The sequence below is a fragment of the Sander vitreus genome, chromosome 5, assembly GCF_031162955.1.
Source record: "Sander vitreus isolate 19-12246 chromosome 5, sanVit1, whole genome shotgun sequence".
NCBI classification, from domain to species: domain Eukaryota; kingdom Metazoa; phylum Chordata; class Actinopteri; order Perciformes; family Percidae; genus Sander; species Sander vitreus.
This window is the reverse complement of record NC_135859.1, coordinates 24,312,342-24,340,104: the sequence shown is the minus strand read 5'-3', so window position 1 is coordinate 24,340,104 and position 27,763 is coordinate 24,312,342. Positions and strand designations below refer to the sequence as shown.

The window sequence follows — 27,763 nt, the reverse complement described above, 5'->3', positions numbered from 1 at the left end:
ATTGAGCTTTGAGTTGGCTTCAGTCGACGATACAGCAACAATAACAACACTAATAGGCCACACTTGGGGTTTTCCCCCAACTGGGCTCAATAAAAGCATGGGATAGAAGCAGTGTTGTATGCTGTTGTATGAGTTGTTGTGTTTGTGTTAAGGTGTTAAGATAAAAAAAAAACCCGTTATTTTAGAACTAACACGCATTGCCTTACTGGAGAGAACACACTCTAACAGTAAAGGACAAATAGTGTGTTGTGTGTTTTAGTACACATCTGGAACGTCTACCTGGAGTAAAATTGCAGGCTCTGGGCATTTTGCCTGATTGATCAACAATGGATGAAGATATAACACTTAATTGCTCACAAACTCACAAAGTATGTTACCTTGGCAGGCAGTTTTCTTTTGAAAATGCATCTTTACTCTTCGACGCAGCGGCCCTTTGCTGCATGTCATTCCCCCCTCTCTCTACCCTTTCACGTCTTCTGCTGTCCTATCAGGATAAAGGCTTAAAATGCCCAAAAAATAATCTTAAACAAAATGCATCTTTGCCAAGTATCCAAGTATCCACCTTCTTATCATTCCCACAGACATTACCCTAACTGAACCCCCCTCCCCAGTCCCCTGTTACAGTAATGTGCAACAGACTGTGAAATGTCCAACCTGGAAAACTAATCAGGACCTTTTGTTTTGTTTTGTCTTAGGTGGGAGAGAGAGGCTTTTAATTTACACAGAGAAACTTTGGCCACATTCCTCATCAAGGCTTCCCTGTGTTATGGTGACAACATGTCTGAGAGATCGGCGGCATTTCAATGTAGTAGATCTATTGTTTCCCAAAATGCATCAGTTCAGGTCAGTAATCATCCTATCACTCAAAAAAAAAAAATCAATGAAATTGAAAAGTTGATGCATCAGTGTAACCCACTACATAAAGTTGATCAATGATATATATATATATATATATACAAATGTTCTACAGAAATAGTATAGTAATAGTTGTTGTTCCTGAGCTATTTCCGGAGCTTTCAGTCATATTCTGTGGTCTTCTCAGTGGACAGAGTTAACTCAGAGCAAATTGCTTCCACGGAAAACTCCAGAAAAAACTAATATTTGGACCTTGTAATAATAATTTTGCTATTCTGCCATTTCCAAGGTCAAGAATAAACCAGCTAGTTCACATTTTGTATTTATTTCCTTGTATTCTATAATTATAAACTGTATTTAAAAAGGTAATCTCATTAAGATTAAGCTTGTAAGAGAGACCTGAGTACAGCAGAAGACGAACTGAGATAAAACACAAACAGCATCAGAAACAATCACAAAATTAAATTTGAACAAACAATAACAAGTAGGCTATTTCCCTACCAACCATGAGTACTTAGCCATGTGTATGCACTCCCATTACTGTCCACACGGGGCGCTGTTGGGCTCTGCACCATATGGCTGCTCCGTGAACTTTGTTCTAGTAGTAAATAGGCGTGTTTGCTCTCGGTGCTCAGACTTTTGAGTTTTTCGGTTATTCCTCAGGAAGGACTGTGACAGGTAAGATGAGCTAGTGCAACTTGAAAATAATGCTGGTTACTGTAGGAAAAGAATAGATATAATACAGTCCTTTACAGTCTTCTAGTCTAAATATAGAGAAGTCCTCTCAGTTATTCACAGATCGTCAGTGTGTCTGTGCGCTGTGTTTTTGTAAAGTGTAGCCTACGTTACTTCTTGCGGCTTTAGCCTACTCCTGATTAACTCAACTGTCAACGTTGTATTTACATTTGTTAGCTCCCCTTCTCATTGTGGTTGTTGTTGTTGACAGGATGGATCTTTTGTCTGTACTTAGGTGACAATGTTGAATTTACTGTATTTGGCAACAAAATGTTTTGTTGTTTTGAACGTTTTCCCCACATACAGGACTGCACTACATCCGAGCCAAAGGGCTACTGTACACCTTACGGAATAAGGTAGAGATGGAGGATTTCTGGGCATTTGCCCTTTGGGCACTAAGGATTTGGCTGTACCTCGTGATCAGCCTCATCATGATCCCAGCCATGTTTGGCTTCTCACTGGGCATCTCTGAGACCTACATGACCATCCTGGTGAAAACCTTAGAGGTACTGTTGTTATATATCGTTTTGTTCCTCGCAGATGTACATGCTTTTAAGAAATACAGATACTTCTCATACAGTGCTCCACATAAAAGACATGGCCATGTCTGTCCTCCACAGTGGGCCACTCTGAAGATACAGAAGGGATATGCAAATGAAAAACTGGAAGCCTCTGCATCTAATGGTGAGTAGAAAAAAAAATGTGTATGGAAATGTTCACTAATAAGTAGATTGTGTAAGGGCACTCTTCTAATGAAACATTGATACTATCCTTTATTGTGAAAGATGGAAGTTTAGTGACAATGCTGGATTTCACAAGACACTTTACAAGTCTGGGCAAGCATGTTGCAATTATATTGCCCAGTTTTGAAAGAGTAACCTGATTGTAGGTACTGGGTACCTACAGGGTACATCTTAAGTAATCTTGGTATCATTTTTTTCACAGTTGTAATGTGCTACCAAAACATTATACTAATGGATAAACTACAATACACACAAATGTTTCCCTTTTCAGGGCAGTTTACTGCACTCTTTATTGTCTTCTACTTCATTTGGAATAATAATGAGCCAAGAACTTTGTAATGGGTCTATATTTAAAAAAAATTGTTCCTACAGTAGCAGGCATGTTCATCCATTACTGTAGCAGCTCATATCAGTTAGGCTGAAATAGAAAACAAACTTACCTTTTTCAAGTGCACAGCTATGAAAGGCTTGTATTGTCATTGAAGGACAAAAACACAATACAGTAAAAACACAGTACTGTACACAGTAACAACAGAGTATGCACTGTTGTGTTCTTCTTACCATGTAGTACCCTGTAAAATCAACGGAGCCGGCTGGATTATGAAGTATCCACAGTTCTAACTGTCTGACTGACATGTGATTCTCTAGAAGTGCATTATTCAACTTTTTTTTATTTAAAGAAAAGAAAATCACAATACTCAATACTATCGAAATATAAAGGAAAGAATAAAGGAAAATCGCAATATAAATCAAATCGGCACCCATGTTTTGTGAAAGAATCAAATCGGGACAAAAGCATATCATCCCAGCACTATTATTGAAATTAAACTGTTATTCATTTCCTAATAATTATTTATTTCCATTAAATAATACTTAGGTCTTGCTTTTTTATTGTTGTTTTGTTGCTCTTCTTCTTTTTCTCATCCAAGATGTGAGTGATGAAGAGGTCAAGGCTTTTTTGTTACAGTATGGCTTTTGGCCATGACAAAAAAAGAAGAACAAATGAATAATTTTAGTTTTCAGATGTGATTTCCTTAACACTACTTCATAGTACAGTATTTTGCTGCTTCACAAATAACTAGTTTTACATACAACACATAAAATGTATCTATGCAATTAGAAAGTGCTGCTAATGATACTTGGAGTTAGCTGGGAGGCTAAACAACTGAAAAAGCTTACTTGTGCAGTAAAGTTTACTTTAAATTGATTCACAACTTTTAAGAGTTACGTTACAAAATTTGCTACATTATAAATCACAGGGTTCACAGACTAAACAATTGTAATTACCTAGTCACGTTTTCCCTATACAACATGCTAACGTTATAAGCATAAGCCCAATGCATCTTGCATAGCATAAATTAGCCTAGTGGCTAGCAGAGCTAACTAACGAGCTCCAGAAGCACACATTCTTTTCATTCCACCGCCAAACCTAAACTCAACAATTACATAATATTCAACTAACAAATTGAAGTATTGTGCTTAATAACACTTAACCAATATGTGAATAGGCATTAATCCTCTCACGGTCTGCCACAATCGTCGTTCCCATGGATGTAACATTATAATAAAACCATCGTGGTGGTTCTCAGCAAAATAACGCAATGTGTTTACTTCCTGTATTTCCTCTGCCCTTTGACCTCTGAGCAAGCGGAGATGGTGATACTATATCCCCCTGTGTCTAAAGTCAATATGTACACAGGACTGCTACAGTGGAGAGTCTTATTATTTACAGTGTTTTTTTTATTTCTTGGAGGCTACAGTTGGCAATAAGTAAATTTATCCTTTACCCCCAAAATACCCCATACCCAGTACTTACTAAAATATTTACATTAAGTCACTATTCCTTTACTCTCTGAAATACCTCAAAACTACCCAGTACTTACTAAAATACTTATTATATTTATATACTATAAATATTTATAGTATAAGTAATTTCTCTTTTCCTCTAAAAGTCCCAATTGTTACTCCTTTGTTCCGCTGTACCGATACATTAGAGTACCAGTAGAAAGTATGTACTGATTCATACGTCAATATTGAACTATAAGTTAAGAGGACTTACCCTGTATTATAAAGTGTTATCGAGAACTTGTATGATAGGCAACAAGGTGAAGTTGCACTGGAAACTGCCTGTCTCACAAGAAGCAATTACTCAACTCTTTATCGGTGACTAAGCTGCAGAGGGAGATATCCCCCACTGCAACACATAAAGACAATAGTAATGTCAGCTAAATATGGCTTCTGCAAAGTCCGGAGTATGTCAGTGGTACATTTTTAAAATATGGATGATGAATACAAAAAGTTAAAGTGCATCATAAACAAAGATAAGGCATACATTGTTCTGAAATTGTGGATTGAATATTTAAGAAAGAGTTTGTTACTCTAGGTTTTGGACTTTGCCTGCTGAGTTTTCTGATAATGTGGAGTTTGAGCTGAGGCCAACTCTTAACTGTTCTGACAATGTTAGGTAGATAGTGTTAGATACCATGCAGTACAATTTAAGACAACTCTCTGGATAACTCAGTTATCTTGTTATTATTGTGTATTTCAGGTCAAAATGTAGGTTTTGCTTGTTGACACATGATGTTGGTTAAGGTGACTTTTCTTGGTAAGTCGCTGCTGTGACTTACCAAGAAATACCTCTTCAGGGCTCTTAATCTATCAGTGCCAGTATTTCATGTTGAAATTTGGAGATAAATCCGCTTCATTATGCCAAATGACACGTTGTACATCTTTATGTGAAGCAAAGTTGCTGTTGATTTTTCTTTTTCTGCATGCTTTAGAAATGGTTTAATGTTTTGATTTATTGTCATCATTTATTGTAGTTTTGTATTTTTATGTCATTCTTGTCAAGTACAGTATCCAATGTCCTTCCAAGAAACACATTGCTGAATGAACTTTGATAAATTTTCTTAGTTGGCTGAAACTATTTCATCTTCTGACCCTATCAACACAATCTTAAAAGATATTGCAAGGCTGACTCATTTTCCAGATTGCTACTAAGAAAATAATAATCTGTGTGTATGTGTGTCAGGTCTCATCCAGAGGGAAGATGGCTCTATGGAGAAAGAGTTAGAGGAACTTAGACGCAGTCGACCCAAACCACCAGTGGGCGGTGATTTTACACTTAGTGACTGTTTCTACTTCACCCGGAGAGGAATTGAGAGCATTGTAGAGGATGAGGTAAATTTTTACTTTATTAGCAAGAACACAATTTATTATGTAAATGGTAATAAGTGGCCTTGTTTTGCTAGCCTTATTTTACATTCAGTTCTAAATTTAGGTGACCCAGCGGTTCACTTCAGAGGAGCTGGTGTCCTGGAACTTACTGACTCGCTCCCACAAAGATTTCCAGTACATCAGTCTGAAGATAACACTTGTCTATGGCCTCGGCATCTTTGTGAGATACTGCATCCTTGCCCCGCTCAGGTACACCAATACTGAGACTGCAAAATTAAGCTGTAGTGATACAAATGCAGTGTTGCCATCCAGACAGAAATAATTCTCAGAGGTTGAGTCAAACCTTAGTGGGTGGAACCATTTGTTCTGGTAAATATGATGTATAAGCTGACATAGAAGCCCATTGAAAAATGCAAGTCATGGAAATACAAAATCAAAATCAGATTCACTCTTGTTTTGGAACAAGCTTTGCCCGCTTGGCGTTTTGCCTTGCTATATTTGCATTTTTTCGGCGCTGTGTCCGCCATTTTCGCAGCTTCCACATGGATGCATGCTTACTATCTGGCTCCTGGTCACTACATTTTTATAGAGGTTGACAGCCAGAAACGTTCCAAACACAGCAAAATAAGAGAACACAGGCCGAGGGCAGGGTCTTATAAGTGACGATTGATAGGGATTCTTTTTGTATTAGTCTAAACATTGTTTTTTTAGGAAAATCCTACTGTGCCTTTAAAGCTTGACCTATACCAACATTTTTGGATGTTTGGCTATTGGATTCAACTTCATAAATAGCATTGTTGGCACATTAAAACCCGCCATTTTTCTAACAACCTGCTATCAGACCTTACTTGTGTATTTTGTGAAGGCTAGTTTCAATTTGCATTTTTTATTTTTCATTTAAGTTACAAATAAAAAAACCTAAAACTTCATACACCTATTTAATTTGTGTCTAACTATTCAGTATTTTATTATGTGCATGAGTTTTTATTTTTTCTGCTGAATAATTGAGGAATAAATGTGTTCCACTTTCTCAAGGATAACGCTGGCCCTCATTGGCCTCACCTGGTTGGTCATAGGAACATCTGCAGTTGGATTACTTCCAAATTGGAGGTGACCACAAACTATAGCAATCCAAATAATAGTCATATTCCATATCTAACTTTTTTCCTATGGAGATGGTTCCCTCCTCATGTGTGCTTCTTTGCCTATGTGTGTTTTCAGGATAAAGTTCTGGCTCAGTGAATTGGTCCATGTGATGTGCTACAGGATCTGTGCTCGAGGACTCTCTGCCACCATCCACTATCACAACCGGTAAGTGAGCCTCCTCACCATTTAACTTTCTAACAATCAGATCGGGACTATCATCTGATAATGACTCCATGTCTTCACCTTGCAACAACAGGGAAAATAAACCCCAAAAAGGAGGAATCTGTGTGGCCAATCACACCTCTCCTATTGATGTTGTGATTCTCTGCAACGATGGGTGTTATGCTATGGTACAAAAACTTCTTTTATTTTAACATTTTTTTAATTCTGACATGCTGCCATAAACTGTCAAAATGTGTTTATCAGGTGGGTCAGGTACATGGAGGTTTGATGGGAGTCCTCCAGAGAGCCATGGTGAGGTCTTGTCCTCATGTCTGGTTTGAGAGAGCAGAGATGAGAGATCGCCACCTAGTGACCAAAAGGTCAGTTTTCCACTCCTTAACTCCAACACTCTTTGCAGGCTTGTCATTGCTTGTCTTTCTCGCCTGTATTTTCTTTTAGAGGCTGCTCTGGCTTTCAGAGAGGTTGGCATTTTCCTGGCAGTAAAATCTCTTATTATCCAAACAAGAACAGGTTTTGGAAAGTGTATCCTGTACAGTGACTCATACAGTTTGGATTCCAGTATCTCATAATATCACATCTTTACCCAGACACTCCTTCCAGATGTTTGATGTATTGTCCCAAATGTGAAAAAAACACTCTTCAAAGGTGCAATATGTAGATATTTTTATAGACAGGAAATGGTTTCCATTACCTCTTTGTGTTGATTCCAGATTGCAGGATCATGTGAATGACAAGACAAAGCTTCCCATATTGATATTTCCTGAGGGTAAGTGTGACCATGTAAAGAGATAGTTACGTTATCCACAGCAGTTGTATGTTTGTCTTTGTAACATCAAAGATAAGACTCAGTAAGTGTTGTTATTTTAGCCCAGTGCCTGATGGCAGTCTGGCCACTCAGCTGTGACAAATGAGCAGCTATTTCATGTGGGTTTGGACAGAGCTCACACAACTCTGTCCCCTTTAATCTCCTGATGTCTGGTTTCCACAGGAACCTGTGTCAACAACACATCTGTCATGATGTTTAAAAAGGGAAGTTTTGAAATTGGAGCAACGATATATCCAGTAGCCATTAAGGTACTTCAGTCCTGTCTGTCAATCGTCATCCCTCATTCAGATGTTTTCTGGCCTACTGGCTCACATATATTTTAAAGTACAGTTCCTTACTGCACGTCTATGTATTTATTTATTTTTTTTACTTTTCTCAGTACGACCCAAAGTTTGGCGACGCTTTCTGGAACAGTTCCAAGTATAGCATGGTCAGTTACTTGCTGAGGATGATGACCAGCTGGGCCCTCGTCTGTAACGTCTGGTACCTGCCAGCCATGCACCAACAGGTGTGTATGACGTGCCGAAGCACGTGAGCAGACACATGCATTAAGTTGTCTACACATGATCCGCGGCAAACTGCAAGGTTGGGCGCAGCAGAGCACAGAGACAAAGCACATGTATACGTACGTCATCATTGCTTCTGGAATTGATTGCGCCTTGAAAGGTCAGCGGCAACGAGGTGCAAGTGTAAATAATTTGAACTTTGAGAGCAGCTCTCTGCGGCAATTCCGAGCGGTGCGCCAGGGTTAGCGCTGCACCTAGTTGGGCGGCACTGCTCTCCCTATAGCAAAACAATGGAACGGCCAGCACAGAGCGGTTTTACCGCAGATCATGTGTAGGCGGCTTAAAGCCACGTGTGCCATCCCTACCCCTCCACATTATACACACACACACACACACACACACACACACACACACACACACACACACACACATAACAGTAGATAGAGTTGTTGAGATGTTGAGTTGTTGAGTTGAGATTGTTCATTCAAAAATGACAGGAGGGGGAAGATGCTGTCCATTTTGCCAACAGAGTTAAATCGGCCATCGCTCACCAGGGAGGACTGGTAGATCTACAGTGGTAAGATTCAACCTCTTTACTTTCTTCAGTTGATTGCTATTTCTTTGTTCTGGAGTATTTTTCTTCTCGTTTATATATGAAGTTTGGTCAGGGCTCAATCTGTGACTAAGAATAGTGTTTTACCCAAGCGAAAAACCTCCGGTGCTGAAAAATGAAGCCAATGATGAAGTGCCATCTTGAGGCTAGCCCCAAAAGGGAGTCAATCCCCATAAACCCCCATGTTAAAATCCCCAACGTTACAGCAGAAATAAACATGTTTAAAGCCTGGTAAAAAAACAAAAACAGTTTTGGTCTCTGTAGCTAAGTTCCCTCTTTATGACAAGTGTGTGTGTGTGTGTGTGTGTGTGTGTGTGTGTGTGTGTGTGTGTGTGTGTGTGTGTGTGTGTGTGTGTGTGTGTGTGTGTGTGTGTGTGTGTGTGTGTGTGTGTGTGTGGAGGGGTTCTTATATAACTCACCTGTTTTACGTAATTATATTCAGGTATAAAGTTATGCATAATTAAGGACATTCTGTTTTGAGTGCCATCACAGGAGCGAGCGTAGACTGTAGGCTTTATTGAGCCCACCTCATCTCCATTTACGCTCCAGCCTCCACCTCTTGCCCATTTTTGGATTAGCTGATGTCAGGCACTGTCAAGATGGTGGCGGCCGGAGTTACCGGAAGCCGCCCACTTTAAGCATTTTTTTTTTGTTCTTCAGAGACCTATGGGTGACGTCACGGAGACTACATCCATATTATATACAGTCTATGGTTTTAACACACACACATTCTTAATTGTACCATTATATCACAACAACTTAATGGCTTTTTGAAAAGGTTTCCAAAGAAAATATAATGTTTTTTAATCCACAGAAGAACATGCATTCCTTTAAGTCAATGTCAAACATGAAAAACACCAGAGAATAGTCATTTTTAGCTTGACAGTGATATTCACTGACATTGAACAGATGTTGTCATATGATTAGCACCACTCTCAGTTTGTTCTGTCTCCACCTGGCTGCCTCTGCAGGGATGGAGGCCTGAAGAGAGCAAAGGTGAAGGAGTCATTTAAAGAGGAGCAGCAGAAGCAGTACAGCAGCATGGTGGTGGGAGAAGACAGCAGCAGCAACAGTGACTGAGATCCCCAACCAGTATGCTGTACAAATTCCTGCCATGGTTCTAGAGAATATACACTGGAAACAGGCCTCTCTCCTTGAGTATGTTCCCATTAGCTGGACCTGACAGGGAATACTTCCAAGTGGACACACCATGAAACCTCAGTTAAAGCTAAAAGGAGAGTCTCAGTGATTCACAGAAAAGTGCAATATTGAACTTTATGAGGAGCAGACTGTGACTGTGAGAAGGGAAAGCTCTCTGTTTTTACTGCTGCTGAAGATACTGTAGCTACTGCTGTAATTGAATGTTAATGCTGAGAAAATAGCTTAGAATGAAATGTCTGATTGCAGCACAAGCCACTTGTAAAAACTGGATTCATGAATGTATCACAGACATGTCGACTCATCAATGTGCTGTTCGATGTTTTTTAAGATAAGTTTTAGTTTACAATTTGAATACCCATTGTTGATTATGCAATGGCAAAAATAACTTGGAGGTATTATGTAGATTTGCTGTTTTATAACATAACATGACAGTGTTTTAAAAATATAAACAATTTGAAGAGATAAAAACTGTGATCATTGTGAATTAAACATTTAAATATTGGTTTTATGTAGATCTTACAGTGATGTACTGCAAAATAATGAACACTGATAAGCACATTTATAACATAGTTTTCACTTAAAAGATGAACAATCATCTGTTATTGCATTTAACACTGATAGACATGATACACTGATAGTTATTCAAAAAAGGAAACTACTTGCAGTGTTTTTGGTAACCTTTGACCCCCTCACATTTTTTCACATTACTGCAAAGGTAAAGCATTAGCGCAAGAGACACAATGGTTTGGCACTTAAATAATACTTGATAATATTGAGTGTGAAAGATAGTTCATTAAATGACCGCATGACATGTGACGGCCTTAGAGGATAACACACAGCTTAGACTTTCTGGATCTCTCTCCACTTGGTAGTTGTACTGGAGAGGGAATCCCACTGCTGCCATTTTCCTCTCGGGTTTCCTCTTTGGCTCCTTAAAGCAAATTAAAGAAGGTTTAAAAAAAAAAAAAAAAAAGCTCACTCACTGTAACTGTGAATTTTGACGTAATCCTGATATTTCTTTTGTTTCAAATTGTTAGCGTCCTCACCATCATTCTCATTATCACTCGGATCTGTGTTGTCCTCGATGCCCTGTGTAAAAACAAACATCACTTAATCACGTGAACAACAGTCACAGTGACAGCCTCTGAATCAATCAATTGCAAGCCTCTACTTGATGACAGTACTCACCTGCAACAAGTTACTTTTGTTGTTCTTTCTCTGTTTGAGTTCCTGATATCTGCAAATATCAACAACAAAAATAGGTTTACACGTGATTGCCAAGAAACTCAGCTGAGTGTAATTTATTTACAATACTGTGTTGTGGAGAACAGCCAATGTGTCTTTAAAATGGGGCTTCCTGTGTCTTCCAGCCAGGAGAAACAAATGACATAGTGTAATATTGTATGAGCCTAAATAGTGCCTCACATCTGGCATCTGTGTCCTGCACAGTTGAAATGACAAACAGGTTGCTGTTGATTCAGACAGGCAGTGTTTAAACTAAGCTGCTTGTATCTCTTAGTAATAAAAGCCAATAAAGCCGCTCCATGGCAAATCGCCTATGGTTTTACCTTACTGAATACGATGGTTTCTACGGTCAGAGCAGTCCTAGATTCATCACACTATATGTATTGTGTTTATTTTAGACTATGATTTTAAATGTAGCTAGTTATTTTGTTAGTTTCCATCACTTATTCGCCATTTTATCATTTAAAGTGGCAATCCTTATGATTTCAGTCCTGGTTGATTTAGAATTTCTGTTTGAGTGCAAACAATTGAATTGTGCTGCTTAGATCTACCCACCGTTGCAGATAGGAGTCACAGTTCCTGTTGGCAGGTTCGGTCTTCCTCCTCAGTCCATCTGATGTCCGTGTCGTACTCGTATCTACTAGCGTTACTACACCCACCCTGCCTGCAGCTCCAGAAGCAATAGGCATATCTGCCTGTTACAACTACAAATTACAAATTTCAGGAAATCCAAAATAAAGTCACAATCATTTGGGTGAACTCTGCTGTTGCAAATGGGCTGAAAGTGGAGCTTGCCGTGCAGTATTTTCCTAGTCCTCTTGTTGTTGACTGGCTGTTTGCTGTGTGAGCAGGGAAATGTGGCCGGGGAGTTTATGGTGGTGTTTGTTGTTGTATCCATGGCAACAGTTTTCCCAAAAAATGGAACATCAATGAAGCCATTGTGAATGTGATGGAACCATAGATGGAACCACTGACATCTTCTTTACTTTACTTTCGTTAGGCCTATTTTAGGGGGGCTGAAGCTACCCCAAAATGTTCCTAAGCCCCCCTAAATAATAATAAGAACAACAATAACAATTTGATTCATCCTCATTGATATTTAGACGCAACAAATGATATATATAGCTACAAAAAAATAGCCGAAAAGTCGGAAGTTAGACAGAAGTAGAGAGTCGTTGTGCTATCAAGATGATGCACCGCAGCGTCTCGTTGCATTGGTGTGAACTGGCAGCTTTTAGAGCGTTGCAGACCGGCGCGTTGCATCTCGTCTCGTCGCTACTCTTTGGTCTGAACTCGCTATGATGTGATGCCTATTTTTTTCTTTTTCTTGTACTGCTATTTGTCATATTTCTTTAACTTACCAACGTATTAACTGTCTGGCCTCTGTTTGTCTGTTTTTGGACATTTTGGATGTTGTTTCATGTGACCAATTTTCATTTTGAAGTCATGAAATTAGCATCAGGGTTTTGTTTTATCTTAAAGGATAAGACAGAAGGAACAGAGTAGAAATGGAAGAAGAGGATATGTCTGTCACTTTTGACTTGTTAACAAATTGGTTTCTTGACTGGTGGTTGACATAAGTGTAGTTCTAATACAGTAACGAAAGATGTGAGTGCAAAGATTTTGCAAACGCAAGTTACAAATACCCTGGGGGCTAAGCCCCCCCTGTCTTTAAATCCTAGTGACGTCCCTGATAGTAAATATGCCTTTTAACTGTTTACCAACCAGGAAAAATAGCCTTTGTCTTGGTCGGCTCATCCACTTGCCTCTGAAAGGAAGTAATTACTACAAAAACAATTATTTGTAAACTGAAGTGAAAATATTAAAATCAACAACATTTGAGTTAAACCCATTATGTAATTCTCTCCTGTCTTTATGCCATTTTCCTTTACTTTTTATTCATTTATTTGTTATTCATTGTGTACACTGTGAATATGATTCTTATTAAACATATATTTTGATGAGTTGAGTTAAACGTATTTATTTTTCTTTGTTAAATAATCACAGATAGGACTTTTTCTCTGTGTGATGTTCATGTTTTTTCCATTGGCATCACAGCAATGGTAAGGTGTTTTTAGTCTTATTCCATATACAGCGTTGCTTCACAAAATGTGCATTTGTAATCAACAAAGAAGCTTTTGAGGAACACTTTATTCTCAACAGCATACAAACAAATTAGGCAATGTTTATACCGACAGAACTGCAGCATTTATAACCGTTAGTTGAGGTTGAATGAATCAGATATTTCAACATTATTCCATCAATAATTAGTGTTTCTGAATGATAACCAGCCAGTGTAAAAACAGCTATCTGCATGTTTAGATGACCTGTATGACCTGACTACAGTCCTGGTTAGGATTCTTCCTTCTCATCTCCATGTGTGATGGTGTAGCAGAGGGACTTGTAGTCGATGTTGCCAGTTGGGTCAATGGGGGCGAGAGCGAAGGCCTGATCCACCTAGAGGTTCATGAGATGACAATTTTTCTAATGAAAATGATTGTCTTAAAGAATGGTTTGAGAGTCTGTGTTAAGATAGAAAACACGAACCTCCTCTGCTGTGAATTTATCTGCCTGGTTCATCAGTAACCGTTTAAACCTGGATAAACAAGACACAAATAATGTAAAAGGAGAGATTAAATAAGATACTGTAATTTTACAGCTATGGAAAATATGAAAAAGAATTCATAAAATCTATCTCACTCATCCTTATTAACAAAGCCGGTCCCATTGGGGTCAAAAAGTTTGAAGGCAGCAAGTATGGTGTCTTCAGGATCGGTGCCTGGAGGAAAACAAACCATCATCGAGCATCTTCTAAAAGTTCATCAAAAAAAAAAAAAATTCAAAGGTGTGTTTGAAAATCTGTGAAAAGCTCTCACCGTTGAGTTTCTCCCCAAAAAGAGACAGAAACACGGTGAAGTTGATGGGACCCTTCCCCTCATTCAACATCGCATCCAGCTCCTCATCGTTAACATTAAGTTTCCCTGGTACACAATCAGGAATCAAACACACACGCACGCACGCACAAATGCACACACACACACACACACACACACACACACACACACACACACACACACACACACACACACATACATAATAACATAAGTAGGTTACATCAGTGGAGCCTTTTTATTTTTAGTTGTACATAAAGGTAAAGAAAATACCCAGCTGTCCATAGGTCTCCTTCAGGTCCTGCTTTTTGATAACACCATCTCGGTCTTGGTCAATGCAGCCAAAAGCCTGTGGGACAAAGTCCAAAAAATAATAATGATACAGAATTAAGGTTTCACAAGTGCGACAGGCTGATTAAAAATGCTAGAAATACTAAAAAGGAGATATTTCACCCTGCACAGTTTACAATAATCATTTATTTTATAACCAGATGTAAGAATGTACTTCGAGTTGCATTTCAGGCTTTTCTTTCTTCTCAATGACAAGGGTCAAAAGAGGTGAAACTATTCATAAAAGGCATTATTAGTGAATAGTAAACATTTTTTTGCTCTTTCCAATCTGTGCATCTCCAAGGGAACTTCTACATCATTCACAATTTTTGAAAATTAAAATAAGGAATTGTTGCATTGATCTTTTATAAGTCTTCTTGTACAAGGAGCTGTTTTCAACAACAAAAAATAGCCTGGGTAATTATGGCATACATTAACTTTAAAATTTGAAACATTCATTCTATTTTCATTGTTCTTTGTTGAAATTTACAAAATGTAGGTTGTGCAAAAATGAACAACTGCTTTAAAGAATCAAGCTATTAACTCAAAATACCCTATCTAAATCTAAACCTAAATCTATCCATTTCCCTTCCCTCGCATGGATTTGAAAATCAAAAATCACAGGTTACTGTGCAAATTTCCTCCAAGAGATGTTTTAAAGGGAGCTGTTTGGAGGCAGGGCAAGATGCAGTACTGTACCTCCTTGAACTCCTGAATCTGGGACTGCTCAAACATGGAGAAGACATTGGAGCAAGACTTCTGTGCTCCCCTCTGTCTCTTATTGGAGGCCTTCTTACTTGCCTGAGAAGATACAAGGACACAAACTCATTCGGTTTACACACTGATATGTTTGGACTGCAGAAGTATACAAAACAACTGCAATAGACAATAACAAAATGTGCTCTTAAATACACAGCAACCTCAATATGATAGAATAGTAGTAATCCTTAAGTGGGTTTTCTTCATCACTGACTCAAAGTATGGAAAGACCAAAACCGCTGACTGACTTACCATGTCTGAATGATCGTACGTGGACTCCCAGTCGAGGTGTGATGCTGGGGTGGGTTTTTATATATGGCCCAGCTTATCTTCTTCCTTCCTGTAATAGCCTGTGGTGGGCAGCACAGCCCCTTACATGGCCATGGCTGAAGGTAGCTGATAAGAGGTAAAGCAGACAGGATTCCTCTGGGCTAGAAAATGGAGATACGAAGAGCAGAGAGGGAGAGAGGAGACAGGGGAACGTGACCTCTGACGTTTGACAGGCACTCAATCAAATAAAGTTCTATTTATATTTTTCTAAATTCTATTCTTATGTTATAACTCTGATTTTAAAATCAGTTTAAATGAAAATGAAAAGATTGTGATCAAATAAAACCAGCTTAACAATATAGCAGCTGGTGTGTTATAAGTGAAATAACACTTCTCTTAAAACTCTATCGATTTACTTTGGACTGCAGTTTCATGTTCCATTATATAGATGTGACAATGAACCACAACTTCAAGATTTGTTTACAGGTTCACATAACCTAAAACACATTTGCTAATCCATTCTCAGTCATATGGCAATTGATAAAAACAATAACATAAATGTAAAGTGTTTTAGTTTAGTTTAATTAAACAATGTAATTTACAGTTAAGCTTATTCACATCCAAAGCACATTTCATCATATATGAAAAACTTCAACCTACTGGCTAAAACACAGAGTTGTAAACATAACATTTAAATATACAATACCAAGAAATATTTCATTGCTCACAAACCTGAAAATACTACACAACAACGCAATGAATTTGATTTAGTCATAGTTTACAACAGCATTCACAAAAAAATCCTTGTGTTATGTATGAACAAGTTTGCACAGCTATTATAATATATCATCAATAATACATCAGCCATTTTTGAAATGGGCCAGTTCTTACCCAAACACTATCAACAGGCAGTGATACACAAGTTCAGAAACATTGAAATTGCTCAGGTTGGTCTGTTGCTACACTGTAACAAATCTATGTAGTTTTTACAGCATTATTACTGTATATACTGTATATAGAACATGTATACAGCATGTAGATTTGCAAAGCATCATGGTCAAAATTCATTGGCGGGTGAATTAAACAGTAAATATCTTTTTCCTGTGAATCGAAATTCAGTCATTTTAACGGGATATTTTTTTCAGCAACAGAAACAGTAATCTGCCTTTAATTATGATACATTTTGCACTATGCTACTATACTTTATTTAGTGTTGTCAACAAAAATGGTCATAGGGCCATCAGTCTAAAAATGTCTACATCTGTAAATAATTCCTTTTTCTCTTTCCACTGCAGAGAAGAAGAACCCAGCCCAGGCAGAAGTATCCAGTTCAGAAACAATACATTAAGTCTTATACATTTTATTGTTTAAAATTCTATTGTTTTTGGTGTGTATTTCATTTCCATGTTTTTATACATTTCCACTTTTAACTGAACATTTTAATTGCTTCCAGTGCTTGGATTTACTCTTTTGTTTGTAAAAGAAATACTTGAAAATATCTTGTGTCACAGTTTAGTACAATGTGATGCTTTTGTGTTTTTTCACATTTAATCAATATTACTGGGAAACAAGTCTCAGAAAGCAAATGTAAAGCAATAGAGGACTTGCACACATCTTTATGATTAACAACTCCGTTATTATTACTATTTTTCTTTTTTTATGTGTCTCTACAAGTGCAGTCAAATTAAGTATATCTCCTCAAATAATAAAACAATACATTAATCATGTTGAAACTCTTGAAATATGCATTCAAGATAAACAAAATAATTCCAGGGCTTCCAGTTTACAGTCAGGGTGACTTGAACAAAGAGGAAAGAGTTGTATCTTGAGGAAAGTAATTTTGTTGTTTACAAAATGAAACATGTTTACAAAATGAAAAATACAAAATAAATGTAAATTCAAATGATGAATGAATGTTGAATGAAGTGATACAATAAATTATTTTTTGAGTGTGAAAAACTTCATTTTACAGTATGTAATTATTTTACCGTTACATATTTACAGTACTAAAATGAATGCATTAACACCTGTTACAGTAAAAATAACCTTATTACTGTGATAAGAGTTGCAGTATTAAGATTATTATTGTAATAACAATTACAGTATTGTACATACGGTGATTAAATTTACAGTAAGCATACTGTGAAATGGACTACAGCAACTTGCTTGCTAATTGCTGCCAGCAAGTTTCTGTAAATTTCACAGTTTTCTTGTTACAGTTTACCAAATACAGTATAATACAAGTTGCTTTCTTGTCTGTACATCTTCCAGCCATCCAGTTTGCTGACACACATCCTTCAGAGCCCGAAAAAGGCCAAAGCTGCCGAACATGTCATCAATGTTCTCAGATTAGAGTTCAGGCTTGCTTCACCGCTCTTCTGCCGGGAGACAGCTCAGTTCACACAGCTCCCTTTACTGTGTCAGCATGCATGCTGCCATCTTACAGGCCACTGCTGAGATAAGGGCGGCTCCACGACCGCTCCCCTCCTCCGACTGGATGAAGGTGATTTCACTGTGAGGTGTGAGGTCCCTGACTATTTTGTGGAACCTGTCACGGAAACTGAGATAGAGAAACAACATGTTTAATGTACAGAATAAGTCAAATCTCCATCTGTCCCACAGTTAAGAAAATTTCAAAGCACTGCATTTTGGGCAAATCTTACCACATAAGCATGTATTTCCTTTGCTAAGTACTTACATATATTCAGAAATCTAAGATATTCTAAAACATGGAGCATTACTCACCATGGGTGCAGCTTGTAGACAGATCCATCAACCCCCACTGTGATCTTCAGGGCTTCCTGGCTGCGTCGCTCCCGCATCAGGTTGATCACACCAGCAAGCCCTGCGCCGCACATATGAGCAGAGCGAGTGGAAACACTCTCACAGACCAGACGCACAATGTCACAGTCTAGCTCTGATGGCAGAACACCCAGTGAGGACAGGATGTTGTAGATTTGTTTTCTGTCCCCAGTGTCACTGAAGACAAAATGGCAAATGGCAAAATTAAAAAGAGCCATAGTTTCTAGACCCACTATGTTCATAATACATAAATACTGATATTACTACTATGTTGATATATAATAGAAGTACCTTGTTACTGCAGGTAGGTAACCAAATTGCTTCCCCATATTCCCCATCAACCCAGTTATATAAGCTTATGTCATCAGCATGCACATAGCACAACAGGCTTTACATTATTATTTGTTTTTGTGCTTTTCCCCCTCTGTGCTTATGAAAATGCAATGATTGTATATATACATGAATAATGTCTATCAATTTCATCATTAGTCATCTTTTGTCTGATTGTCTATAGGCAACATATATTTAAACAAGAATTGTTGTCTCTTAAGTGGGTGGACAACTGCAGCCAGGTTAAGATTCAATGGTTCTCACCTCTCCATCTGTGAGACGTAGCGTGTCTCAAAGCTGCCGCGTGTCTTCAGCAGCTCTGAGGCTTCACCGTTAAACAGAAGGTCTTCATTCACCAGCTTCATCAGAACAAGTCTGACCAGCTCACCCATATACTTCCCACTGATCAGCTTCTCATATCTACAGTATAGGAGGCAAGAACAAAAGACGTGACGAGTAACTTTAAATAAATATTGAGGAAGGAGAGGACTGTCAAAGTCAAAGGAAGGGCACATGGGAAGGAGAAACATGATCTCAAGAGAGGATGTTTAAATGGCGAAAGAAACAGTAAGGATATGTACGTCACAAAACACATGAGCAAACAACTTTCTCTTCTTTCAAAGAAGGAGAGAAGACAAGGATGCCAACGTCAATGCTAAAGAGGCTCAATGAGGCTGGGCCCAGCAGTTGTCTGTGTTAAGGGGCTGCCAGTGCAAAAGATAAACAGTCATTAGGCTGACAGGCACTATGGCAAGCAGCGGAGAGGGGTCATTAATCTGACACCCCTACACGCTGACTGACCACTGACGTTAAGAGGGCTCTAGCCATTTACAAACATCTTCAGGAAAAACAACTGGTAGCCTAGCAACTACACAAAGACCTCAGGTGAGAGCATTGCCACAGAAGGATGATTAATTCATAAAAACAATAATAAAAGAATAAGGGAGGGAGTGTGTGGCACATTTTTAAATTACAGTGTGAATCTCTCACTCCCAGCACCTTTAATAACATACTACGATAAACTCGAACACTTGAGTGCATACAGTAGATGAAGTTGAAAGACATATAGAGTTGGGTCAGAAAAAGCTTTCCTATGTGTGAATTGGACTGCATGCACTTACAGCTGCTTTCCAGGGTTAATCGAGGTCTCGTCCACCACTCTGTCGTACTCCAGTCTGAACTCCTCCAGCTCCCCGTTGTTTCCGAACGCCCCCCACTCTGTGTTCACACACATGCGGCCCTCCTCCCCTTCTACCAGCTCCACAGTCCTCATCTCCTCCATGTAACACGCATTACAACCAGTGCCTGGTAAACAAAAAGCAAAAATATGCACCTTAGGTGTGCTTAAGTCCGCATGTCTCTGCACAGACACGAGTGCATTTCAGTAGCACCTTCATGCTTGTGTGTGTTTATAACTACTTACCAACAATCATCCCGACTTCGCAGCTACGATCCTCATAATAGCAGGAAATCATGGTGGCTACTGTGTCATTCACCATGGCAACCACATCCATCTCAAATTCCTAAATGAAAACGCCAAATCAGAATGCATTTAGAGTCATCCAGCTGTAACCAGGTGTTACAAATGAGTCTTGTGTTGTCTATTAAGAAAGCAGAGATTCTAATATGCAGTAACTCACCCCTCGTCTCTTGATAGCATCCCTGAGTAAACCCACAACATTGTTCCCTTCTGCCCCAGAAGCCTTGAAGCCTTTGGTCCAGTTAAGCAGGATACCCTGTGGAAAGAAAAAATACAAACCTTAAATATATAAACCTTATAATACAAACAAAACTTGTATAAATCTGGCAAATAAAGTGAATCAAAAAGAGCCATCTTGAGCGATCTTAGTATGTCCAGTGTAAAGTATGACTTCCTACCTTGTCAATGTCCTCATGCCGTACAGGAAAGGAGAAGGTAAAACCCAGAGGAAGCTTCTTGTGCTTGATATGATGTTTGTCCAAAAAGTCTGACATACACTCTGCTATGTAGTCAAATAGCTGCAGAGAGAGTGAAAGAGATGATATGAGATGTGGAGGAACTGCACTATAATTAGTGCTAATTTTATTCCGAGAACGCTACAACATTGTTTACAGAAAAACACAAAGAATTTTCTTTGCTACTCTAAGATAGTTTTGAACAGTCACATACAAGTGAAACTACAAATAAAAGCACTGATATCGCAAAACAAATTGCTTTGTAAATAAAAGATGAACAGCTTACCATTTCAGCAGTGCCTGTCATGGCATCTTCAGGAATGGAGTACATCTGGTTCTTGGTCTCCACCTTCCAGCTCCTCTCCTCATCTTCACCCACCTTCACAAGCATCACACGGAAGTTTGTCCCCCCCAGGTCCAGAGCCAGGAAATCTCCCACCTCTGTCAAAACACACACTACATCTGAACGTGCACGTACTGGCTTTACCTGCACAGGTGATAATCATTACATTACATCTTGGTGACGTCTGTGTGACTTTACCAAAAAAAAAAATTGATAATCTTAGGATGGAAGAATGAGTATCTACCTGATCCTTCAGGGGTGGAGCAGACATAAGTTGGAAGCATTTTGACACTGGCCTCTTCATGCGTCTCTAAACGCAGTCCTCTGTCCATCTCGCGCTGCATCCTCTTCATGACTTCTTTTAGCTCCTCCTTATTCAGCCTGAACTCTGACAGGATCTGATCAACCTGCAACGAGAGGAGAGAAGAGCAGGTCAGGAGCTGCACAGGGACTTATTATGTAGGGTAACTACAAAGAAAAAGAGAAGTGAGGTTTCACTTTTGAAAACAATAAGGAAAATCAGAAGAAGTAACAGCAAAATAAAAAAAAGGAATCAGAGCACAGACAAATGAAATGCTACAGAAATAAAAAAAAACACTTCTTTACAATACAAAATGATGAAATGAAAGTGCAGAGGACTCTATGTTCTGCTTCAGACTTCCCACATACAACCATATTTTCAGTAAAGTACAGAACAAAGTAGCATCTGAACATCTAATACAATCAAGCTCCTCACCCAGAGTTTCTTTTGAAACAACATGGCACAGTCTGTATGTAAAGACTATGGTTAATTCTTGTAACAGTCACATGGGATGAAAGCAATCATCCACAGCAATACTAAAGTTACAAATTACTTAAACCTCGACAAAGTCTTACTGGACAGAGAAGTGAATCTTACCATGAGGATCTTATCAACCACTGAGCTGTAGCTACAAGGCATCTTCACCATCTGGTCAAGATGAGAGCTGACACAAAGCATCTTCACAGGTTTAACTAAATGAGCCTCTGTGTGTGTTTCTAGGTGTGTGGTGAGTGTGTCCTCCCTGTGTGTGTGCAGAGTCAGTGAAGTGTGGGTAGCACTCAATGAGAACCTCAGCTGTTTTTATGCTCAGCTGAAGTGGGCTGGCCACACCAGACGTAAATGCCAATCCTTTCCCAGACTCACCCCATCTGGCCATCAGGAATCAAACACACACACACACACACACACACACACACACACACACACACACACACACACACACACACACACACACACACACACACACACACACACAGAAGTATAGCCTCTGTTCAAAAATCATGAAGCTCTATCATGATTGAATATACACAATTATTCCCTATCCTTTCTTGATAAAACAAATGTTAATAACTAAGAAATATGCTGACCTATTAAATGCATGCTCTATACTCACAATAAATTACATTCTGAACTATATGATTTGACATTCTTAATAGTTTTACAAATGTTGACCATTAAACCTTTTGCTAAATATTCTTGATCTTGTGATATATGGTTTATGTACCCTACCTTAGGTTGTTTGTCTGTTATTCAGTTTAATTACTGCAATTTTGCCAGGACAACTCTTGAAAAAGAAACTTTTCAGCCCAGTGAGGTTATGTTGGTTTTAAGGTTATATGAACAAAAAAAACACAACATCATAATCTCAAAAAATCACTTTGATTTCGCAGTGTGAAGAACTGAATACCAATTACTGTTAGGGTATCTCAGATGGCATTTTAACCTAGCAATGAAGAGTTCAGATACATTTGGTAAATCATTCTTTGCTTTCATGTGGCAAGGTATAACCTGTGACCCAGTGCTCACTTAAGACAAATCAAATAAACTTGAACATGAACCCTGTGAATTTAGCTCTTTTTATTTAGAAGAGCAGTCTAATCCAATCCAATGCCACAAGGTTGCTCAATCAGGGAACCTCAGAGGTCTAAAAGAGTTATATATTTGTAAAATTAGTAACATGTCTAAAATTAGCATCAGTAAGAGATGAATGACCTCTAAAACTAACAATAGCATGCTGCAGGTGAAGGCTGCCTGTGCTTATCAGCTCCAGTAGTTTACCTGACCAGAGGCCAGAGCTTTTTTTAGCTCTGACCTCTGGCTGTGGGGTGACAGTGACCTTCTCCCCCAGTGCCCTGATAGTAGGATTTCTAAGTCACACTGGGCTAAAGACACATACATTATGTAAAAGAATTCAATATACTGCTCATAATGTATACACTCTAGCATGTAATATACCGCTTAAATGTGTAAATTACCTCTTAAGTAGCTTGTTTGGAGAAAAAAAATGTTTTGATTCTTTTGACAACATCACATCAAGCTTCATGTCACTTACTGTAATAATGAATAAAATCTTTAAACAGAAGATGCCATGTCTTTTACTGATGCAATTGCTTTTTTTTGCAGTTGTATATTATATATATAGTATAATTCTAAAAAGTACAAGTTGCTCTGTTACAGTTTGAGAGCTTTATCAAGATTACTTTTATAGATCTGGTTTTTAAATGTCTGAACAATCTTGCCCCAGCTGTACTTTGTCCAAATGTCACAAAAACAAATAGCAATAGCTACTAGGGAATTAGCATATGGCAACTGCAGGGTGACACAGCGCAAAACTACTTTCAGTCAGACATCTTTTTAAGTAAAAGAAATACATTTTTGGAATGCTCTACCATCGGAAATAAAGACACAAACTGATCTGAAAATGTTTAAAGAAAAGGTGAAACAACACCAGACCTGGTCACGTATAGGCTACACACAGAGATACACATAGATAAACATACCTTCTCATAAAGACTTTGCGTGCACATAGGCTATTGCCAGGAATGAGGGAACATAGCCTACACACATGCACTATGTACAATTATTGTAATCTGATGTAAATATTGTAATTGTAGCCTATACAAGCCTATAAGAATGCCACTATTTATAATGTTTGCTCAATTTAACTATTGCTCTTTTGGTAATATGTTATGACCTTTTTAAGTAGAAAAAGCCTAACCAGGCACAGGTGTTGCAAATTAGCCTTGGCTAGATATCCTGTCAAAGTCAAAGCCTGTATCACGTTAACCTGTGACAAAAACCTGACAATTAAAATAATAACAATGATTAAAAAAATCATATCATTAACTAATTTACCTTATCCATCGTACCACGACGAGGATTAAATCCTAAATGGCCCACCGACCATCAGTGGTCTGCAGTGGAAATTCCGTTGTTCGTCCCAGTTTTGGAGATTCCCAAGTTTCTGCTGTTATGGTGTTTTAACTGCCCGTCCGTGCAAAGAAAATGTTATCCTTTTATGGGAAACGTTATTATATTTCCAGCACGTCTGATCTACATAATGTTCAGCAGCTAGTCTCAAACACATTTACATATCTGCAGTATTTTCAAGGCCTATCTAGTGAACAGTGAAAGGAAATCTTTGGGAAAGCAGTGTAGATCTTTGGGAAAGCAGTGTAGAAGAGCTATAGATAACCTTCTTCCCCCTATTATGTAAAAACCTTTGGATTTGTCTTCATTCTTGCAGTTAACAGGTCCAGTTAACATCCGGATCGGCGCACTGGATGTGCCATCTGCTCCAACAGGCATGCAAAAAGAAAAATAGATTAAAACATTGGATTTCCTCTCCAAAACTTCATTCCAGAGATGTAAGCCTTACAATTTAGAGCAGAAAAATATTAGGCAAACCTCCAGTAAGCTGGGCTTAATGACCATGTTACCGCAATATCTTAACGCAACCAAAACTAGTTCCAGGAAAGGATGCCTGGCTGGTGCAGCTGTCCTGTCAACGTATGCACCTAAAGGCTTAGCGGTTTCTATGCCAAAATGATTTCAATGCGTTGCCTTGGAAATGAATTACCGGCACACTTCTGCCATGGAAAACACTTACCACTGAGTTAAGTAGCCAGGAGGAAATTGTTAAATGGAGCAAGATCACCAGAGAAAACATCAATTGGGGGTGCCACGTTTTTGGTAAAAACTTAGACTCGCAGGGCCACCAAGCTGTTTAAAACTTTAAACCCATTATCATTATAATTATTATTATTATTATCATTATTATTATTATTATTATTATTATTATTATTATTATTATTATTATCGACAAAGATCTAAAATGATACAAAATCACATTGAAATGAGTCAAACTTTTTGAATTACATTTTTGAGCAATATATATAGTGACAGTGATTCATCATCATCAGATCCATATCAATATCTTATAGCCTACATAGGTCCAGTATTTCCAAGATCCTAATTTTATTGAAAGGCTTTCATTGTCTGGCTTTAAAGGGGTGATTGAATGCAAAACCGATTGTACCTTGTCATAGTTGAATAATGACAGTTTAGTGGGTAACTAGGACATACATAGAACCTCAAAATCCCATTGACACCTCTTTCCTATGCAAATCTCACAATTTGAAACTGCCTCTGAAAACGGGCAAATCTCATAGACAGTATATAAGAATGGACCAATAGATCCCGTTGCTCTGGACGGAGACCAGTGAAGGCCATTAGAAGCACTTTTCCCGTGAGCGCCGAGCGTTACTGCGCAGCCTCCAACTGAGAGACACGACGTAAATGTGACGTGAGCAACCTGTCTGAAAGTTGTAAGTCTTCTGGTAACTGTGCCAAGAGAAATCTCAATCATTCTGAATCTTGAAGAGACGGAGAGCGTAGGTATATGTAAGGAGATAACATAGACACAGGCTAATTATTGCTAACTAAAATGCTAGTTAACATTAGTAATTAAACTTAAACAGCTAATGTAAGTCGAAACTGTCTGCGAGCTTCTCCTGTACTATACGTTATTTCCTCTGCTATGCGACAGTAAGTCCCGTGGTTATGACACAATCGTTAGCCTATTTTTACAAAAACGTCTGCTATGGAGCCATAACGTGAGGTACAAGGTAATGGAGCCTTTTTCATACATTGTTGTGTTTCTTTAGAAATAAACAATGGACAAATAAAGTCTTTAAACGCTTCAGATGTAAAGTTATTCGCTGTCAAAGTGACGTCAAAATGAATGGCAGTCAATGGAATGCTAACGGGGGGCGTGAGTGCTTATTACCATCAAAATGGCACCATAGGAGGTTCGGGTTGTGAGGAGACGCTTACCCCCTTGGCATATCTCAACGAGCCGAGTTGACTCGGCGGCTCCTCCTCATTTGGCTCTAGTCTCTGTCTTTGTCATGCCCAAACGTAGGCTACACCACTGATCTGAGGTCAGCTTAGTCTTCTGAATAGGTCGCGCAGATCTCAGAAATTGTACACATTGTTCATCTGCTATTTTACCACTAAATTCACTTCTGATACTTTTTTATGCAAGAAATCAACTATGTAGAGGTCAAATATGGGTTGTTTTACGAAAATTGATGTCTAATTGCAAATTTTGTCCGACTGTTTGTCGGAGTTCAGCGGCCTGCCTTCCTTCACAGACCCCGGCCTGCTGTGAGGTAGATGGAGCTCTGTCACGGCTGGCAGCCCACGGCACTCACGGCAGCCCACGGTCAGTGAGCTTGTTACGCCAGCAATCTCTTACCACAGGTTCCAGTTAATCTTATAATGTGTGTAATTATAATGTGTTGAGTTATTTAAACAAACGATCGGGGAAATAAACGCCTCTTGTCCGCGAGTCTCATTGATAGAGCCTGCGGCTGGATGGAGCTCTATCAATGAGAGCTAGCTAGCCTCCTCTTAGAATTCCTCTGAAATTCACATAAATGCATTAAATTGAAATCGGACACCATTGTTAGCTTTATAAGACCTTGGGGTAGATGTTATATAAGTGGCGTGATTAAATTCAAACTGAAAATATACTCTAATTACACCGAAAATGAAGCTAACTAGCTGCGATCTGTACACATAGGATTGAAGGGACAGTCGCAGCTAATGAAACCCCTAATGTTCACAAAAAATCATTAAATTGAAATCGGACACCATTGTTATCTTTATAAGACCTTGGGGTAGATGTTATATAAGTGGCGTGACAAAATTCAAACTGTAAATATAGCTACTCTAGTTATGCCGGCAGCTGGCAGCCAGCCAGGAGTATTCCAGTAGTCCAGTACCCAGGGAAACAGTGACTTTCACTAGGTATGGAGGTTGCCGCTTTCTCGTCAGACTGTGTGGAGCTCCTAGCTAAAGTCCGACACGTCTTACCAAATTTGCAATTAGCCAATTTTCATAAAACAGCCCATATTTGAGCTTTATATAGTTGATTTCTCGCTTAAAAAAGTCTCAGAATTTAACAACGAAATAGCCTGACAAACAATGTATAACTTTGCAGTGTCTGAAATATGAGACCTGCTGCCTCGTCTCCAATGTGTTTCTATGGGATTTGCTCAAACCAATCAGCGCGCAGCTCATCTAAATGGCTAATGGTATTATCCCCAAGGAAGAAAGTCCCCCCACATGTTAAATGTTAAATCTAAATGTTATATCTAAATGTGTTGCCAAGTGTAAAGCTAAATATTTAGAAAATATTCAAATCCCCAAGGAAACCACGCCCACTGCGGTGGCTGCACCCAGTGATTCCCCAGCAAGGGGTATCTCTGCTGTAGCCAGTGGGTACTTGGAAAGATTGTGGAGCGGCTTAACTAATCAAAATAATAATTGAATTATGATTGATTTAAAACAATATATCAGCTAAAACAGCTCAACACATATGTTAAAACATATAGCGAAGTAATCAATGGTAGAAAAAAATAGCTAAAAGTGGCCTACTGACTTAGCTAACAGTTGAAATGATTAGCTAAAAGTAATGGATGACTTTTGAAACATTAACCACACTTCAAGTAAAAGGTCTAGTTAGTAGAATTTCTGACCAAACCAACCTAAATGTTTACAGTTCAATTGCATGAAAATGTCAGAATATTCACTTTAATATGATAA

General features: G+C 38.6%; 4 protein-coding genes across 5 annotated transcripts; 1 reads left to right on the top strand and 3 right to left on the bottom strand.

The window, feature by feature from the left end:
- The first annotated feature begins 1,451 nt into the window (after window positions 1-1,451).
- Window positions 1,452-10,447, top strand: agpat9l (1-acylglycerol-3-phosphate O-acyltransferase 9, like). The gene is made up of 14 exons (XM_078251173.1): window positions 1,452-1,533; window positions 1,897-2,096; window positions 2,211-2,274; window positions 5,365-5,513; window positions 5,614-5,759; window positions 6,546-6,620; window positions 6,732-6,821; window positions 6,913-7,006; window positions 7,083-7,198; window positions 7,550-7,605; window positions 7,828-7,913; window positions 8,045-8,173; window positions 8,669-8,748; window positions 9,756-10,447. Exons 2-14 carry the CDS (start codon window positions 1,953-1,955, stop codon window positions 9,862-9,864), a joined length of 1,338 nt encoding a protein of 445 aa, XP_078107299.1. The 5' UTR covers window positions 1,452-1,533; window positions 1,897-1,952; the 3' UTR covers window positions 9,865-10,447.
- An 83-nt stretch (window positions 10,448-10,530) lies between these two features.
- Window positions 10,531-12,356, bottom strand: LOC144518464 (uncharacterized). Its single transcript, XM_078251174.1, has 4 exons — window positions 11,746-12,356; window positions 11,134-11,182; window positions 10,992-11,034; window positions 10,531-10,876 (listed from the first exon to the last, which is right to left on the bottom strand). The coding sequence occupies exons 1-4, from the start codon at window positions 11,877-11,879 to the stop codon at window positions 10,767-10,769; spliced, it is 336 nt and encodes a 111-aa protein (XP_078107300.1). The 5' UTR covers window positions 11,880-12,356; the 3' UTR covers window positions 10,531-10,766.
- A 1,186-nt stretch (window positions 12,357-13,542) lies between these two features.
- Window positions 13,543-15,218, bottom strand: myl7 (myosin, light chain 7, regulatory). Its single transcript, XM_078249771.1, has 6 exons — window positions 15,111-15,218; window positions 14,355-14,430; window positions 14,067-14,171; window positions 13,891-13,969; window positions 13,738-13,786; window positions 13,543-13,647 (listed from the first exon to the last, which is right to left on the bottom strand). Exons 1-6 carry the CDS (start codon window positions 15,144-15,146, stop codon window positions 13,543-13,545), a joined length of 450 nt encoding a protein of 149 aa, XP_078105897.1. The 5' UTR covers window positions 15,147-15,218.
- Window positions 15,219-17,852: 2,634 nt separating this feature from the next.
- On the bottom strand, window positions 17,853-24,821 carry gck (glucokinase (hexokinase 4)). 2 transcript variants are annotated; one of them, XM_078249770.1, is made up of 10 exons: window positions 24,762-24,821; window positions 21,095-21,257; window positions 20,794-20,963; window positions 20,451-20,570; window positions 20,213-20,308; window positions 19,996-20,095; window positions 19,694-19,877; window positions 18,837-18,992; window positions 18,186-18,419; window positions 17,853-18,000 (listed from the first exon to the last, which is right to left on the bottom strand). In XM_078249770.1, exons 1-10 carry the CDS (start codon window positions 24,819-24,821, stop codon window positions 17,853-17,855), a joined length of 1,431 nt encoding a protein of 476 aa, XP_078105896.1. The 2 variants fall into 2 exon arrangements, with proteins under 2 accessions (XP_078105896.1, XP_078105895.1); XM_078249769.1 differs by lacking the exon at window positions 24,762-24,821 and adding an exon at window positions 21,749-21,858 and having other exon boundaries at window positions 20,794-20,948.
- Window positions 24,822-27,763: the final 2,942 nt, after the last annotated feature.

What these genes read in the sequence shown, in the direction of transcription:
- LOC144518464 (XM_078251174.1), bottom strand. Translation starts at nt 11,879, where the DNA reads ATGCCTATTGCTTCTGGAGCTGCAGGCAGGGTGGGTGTAGTAACGCTA. An exon ending in TGTGACTCCTATCTGCAACG is followed by an intron (nt 11,183 to 11,745) that starts GTGGGTAGATCT and finishes TGATATTTGCAG; the next exon opens with ATATCAGGAACTCAAACAGA. An exon ending in ACAAAAGTAACTTGTTGCAG is followed by an intron (nt 11,035 to 11,133) that starts GTGAGTACTGTC and finishes GTTTTTACACAG; the next exon opens with GGCATCGAGGACAACACAGA.
- agpat9l (XM_078251173.1), top strand. Translation starts at nt 1,953, where the DNA reads ATGGAGGATTTCTGGGCATTTGCCCTTTGGGCACTAAGGATTTGGCTG. An exon ending in ACCATCCACTATCACAACCG is followed by an intron (nt 6,822 to 6,912) that starts GTAAGTGAGCCT and finishes TTGCAACAACAG; the next exon opens with GGAAAATAAACCCCAAAAAG. An exon ending in TATATCCAGTAGCCATTAAG is followed by an intron (nt 7,914 to 8,044) that starts GTACTTCAGTCC and finishes TACTTTTCTCAG; the next exon opens with TACGACCCAAAGTTTGGCGA.
- gck (XM_078249769.1), bottom strand. Translation starts at nt 21,829, where the DNA reads ATGCTTTGTGTCAGCTCTCATCTTGACCAGATGGTGAAGATGCCTTGT. An exon ending in CTCCACCCCTGAAGGATCAG is followed by an intron (nt 20,949 to 21,094) that starts GTAGATACTCAT and finishes GTGTTTTGACAG; the next exon opens with AGGTGGGAGATTTCCTGGCT. An exon ending in ATTAACCCTGGAAAGCAGCT is followed by an intron (nt 18,993 to 19,693) that starts GTAAGTGCATGC and finishes CCTATACTGTAG; the next exon opens with ATATGAGAAGCTGATCAGTG.
- myl7 (XM_078249771.1), bottom strand. Translation starts at nt 15,146, where the DNA reads ATGTTTGAGCAGTCCCAGATTCAGGAGTTCAAGGAG. An exon ending in AGATTCAGGAGTTCAAGGAG is followed by an intron (nt 14,431 to 15,110) that starts GTACAGTACTGC and finishes TTTGTCCCACAG; the next exon opens with GCTTTTGGCTGCATTGACCA. An exon ending in GGAGACCTATGGACAGCTGG is followed by an intron (nt 14,172 to 14,354) that starts GTATTTTCTTTA and finishes ATTGTGTACCAG; the next exon opens with GGAAACTTAATGTTAACGAT.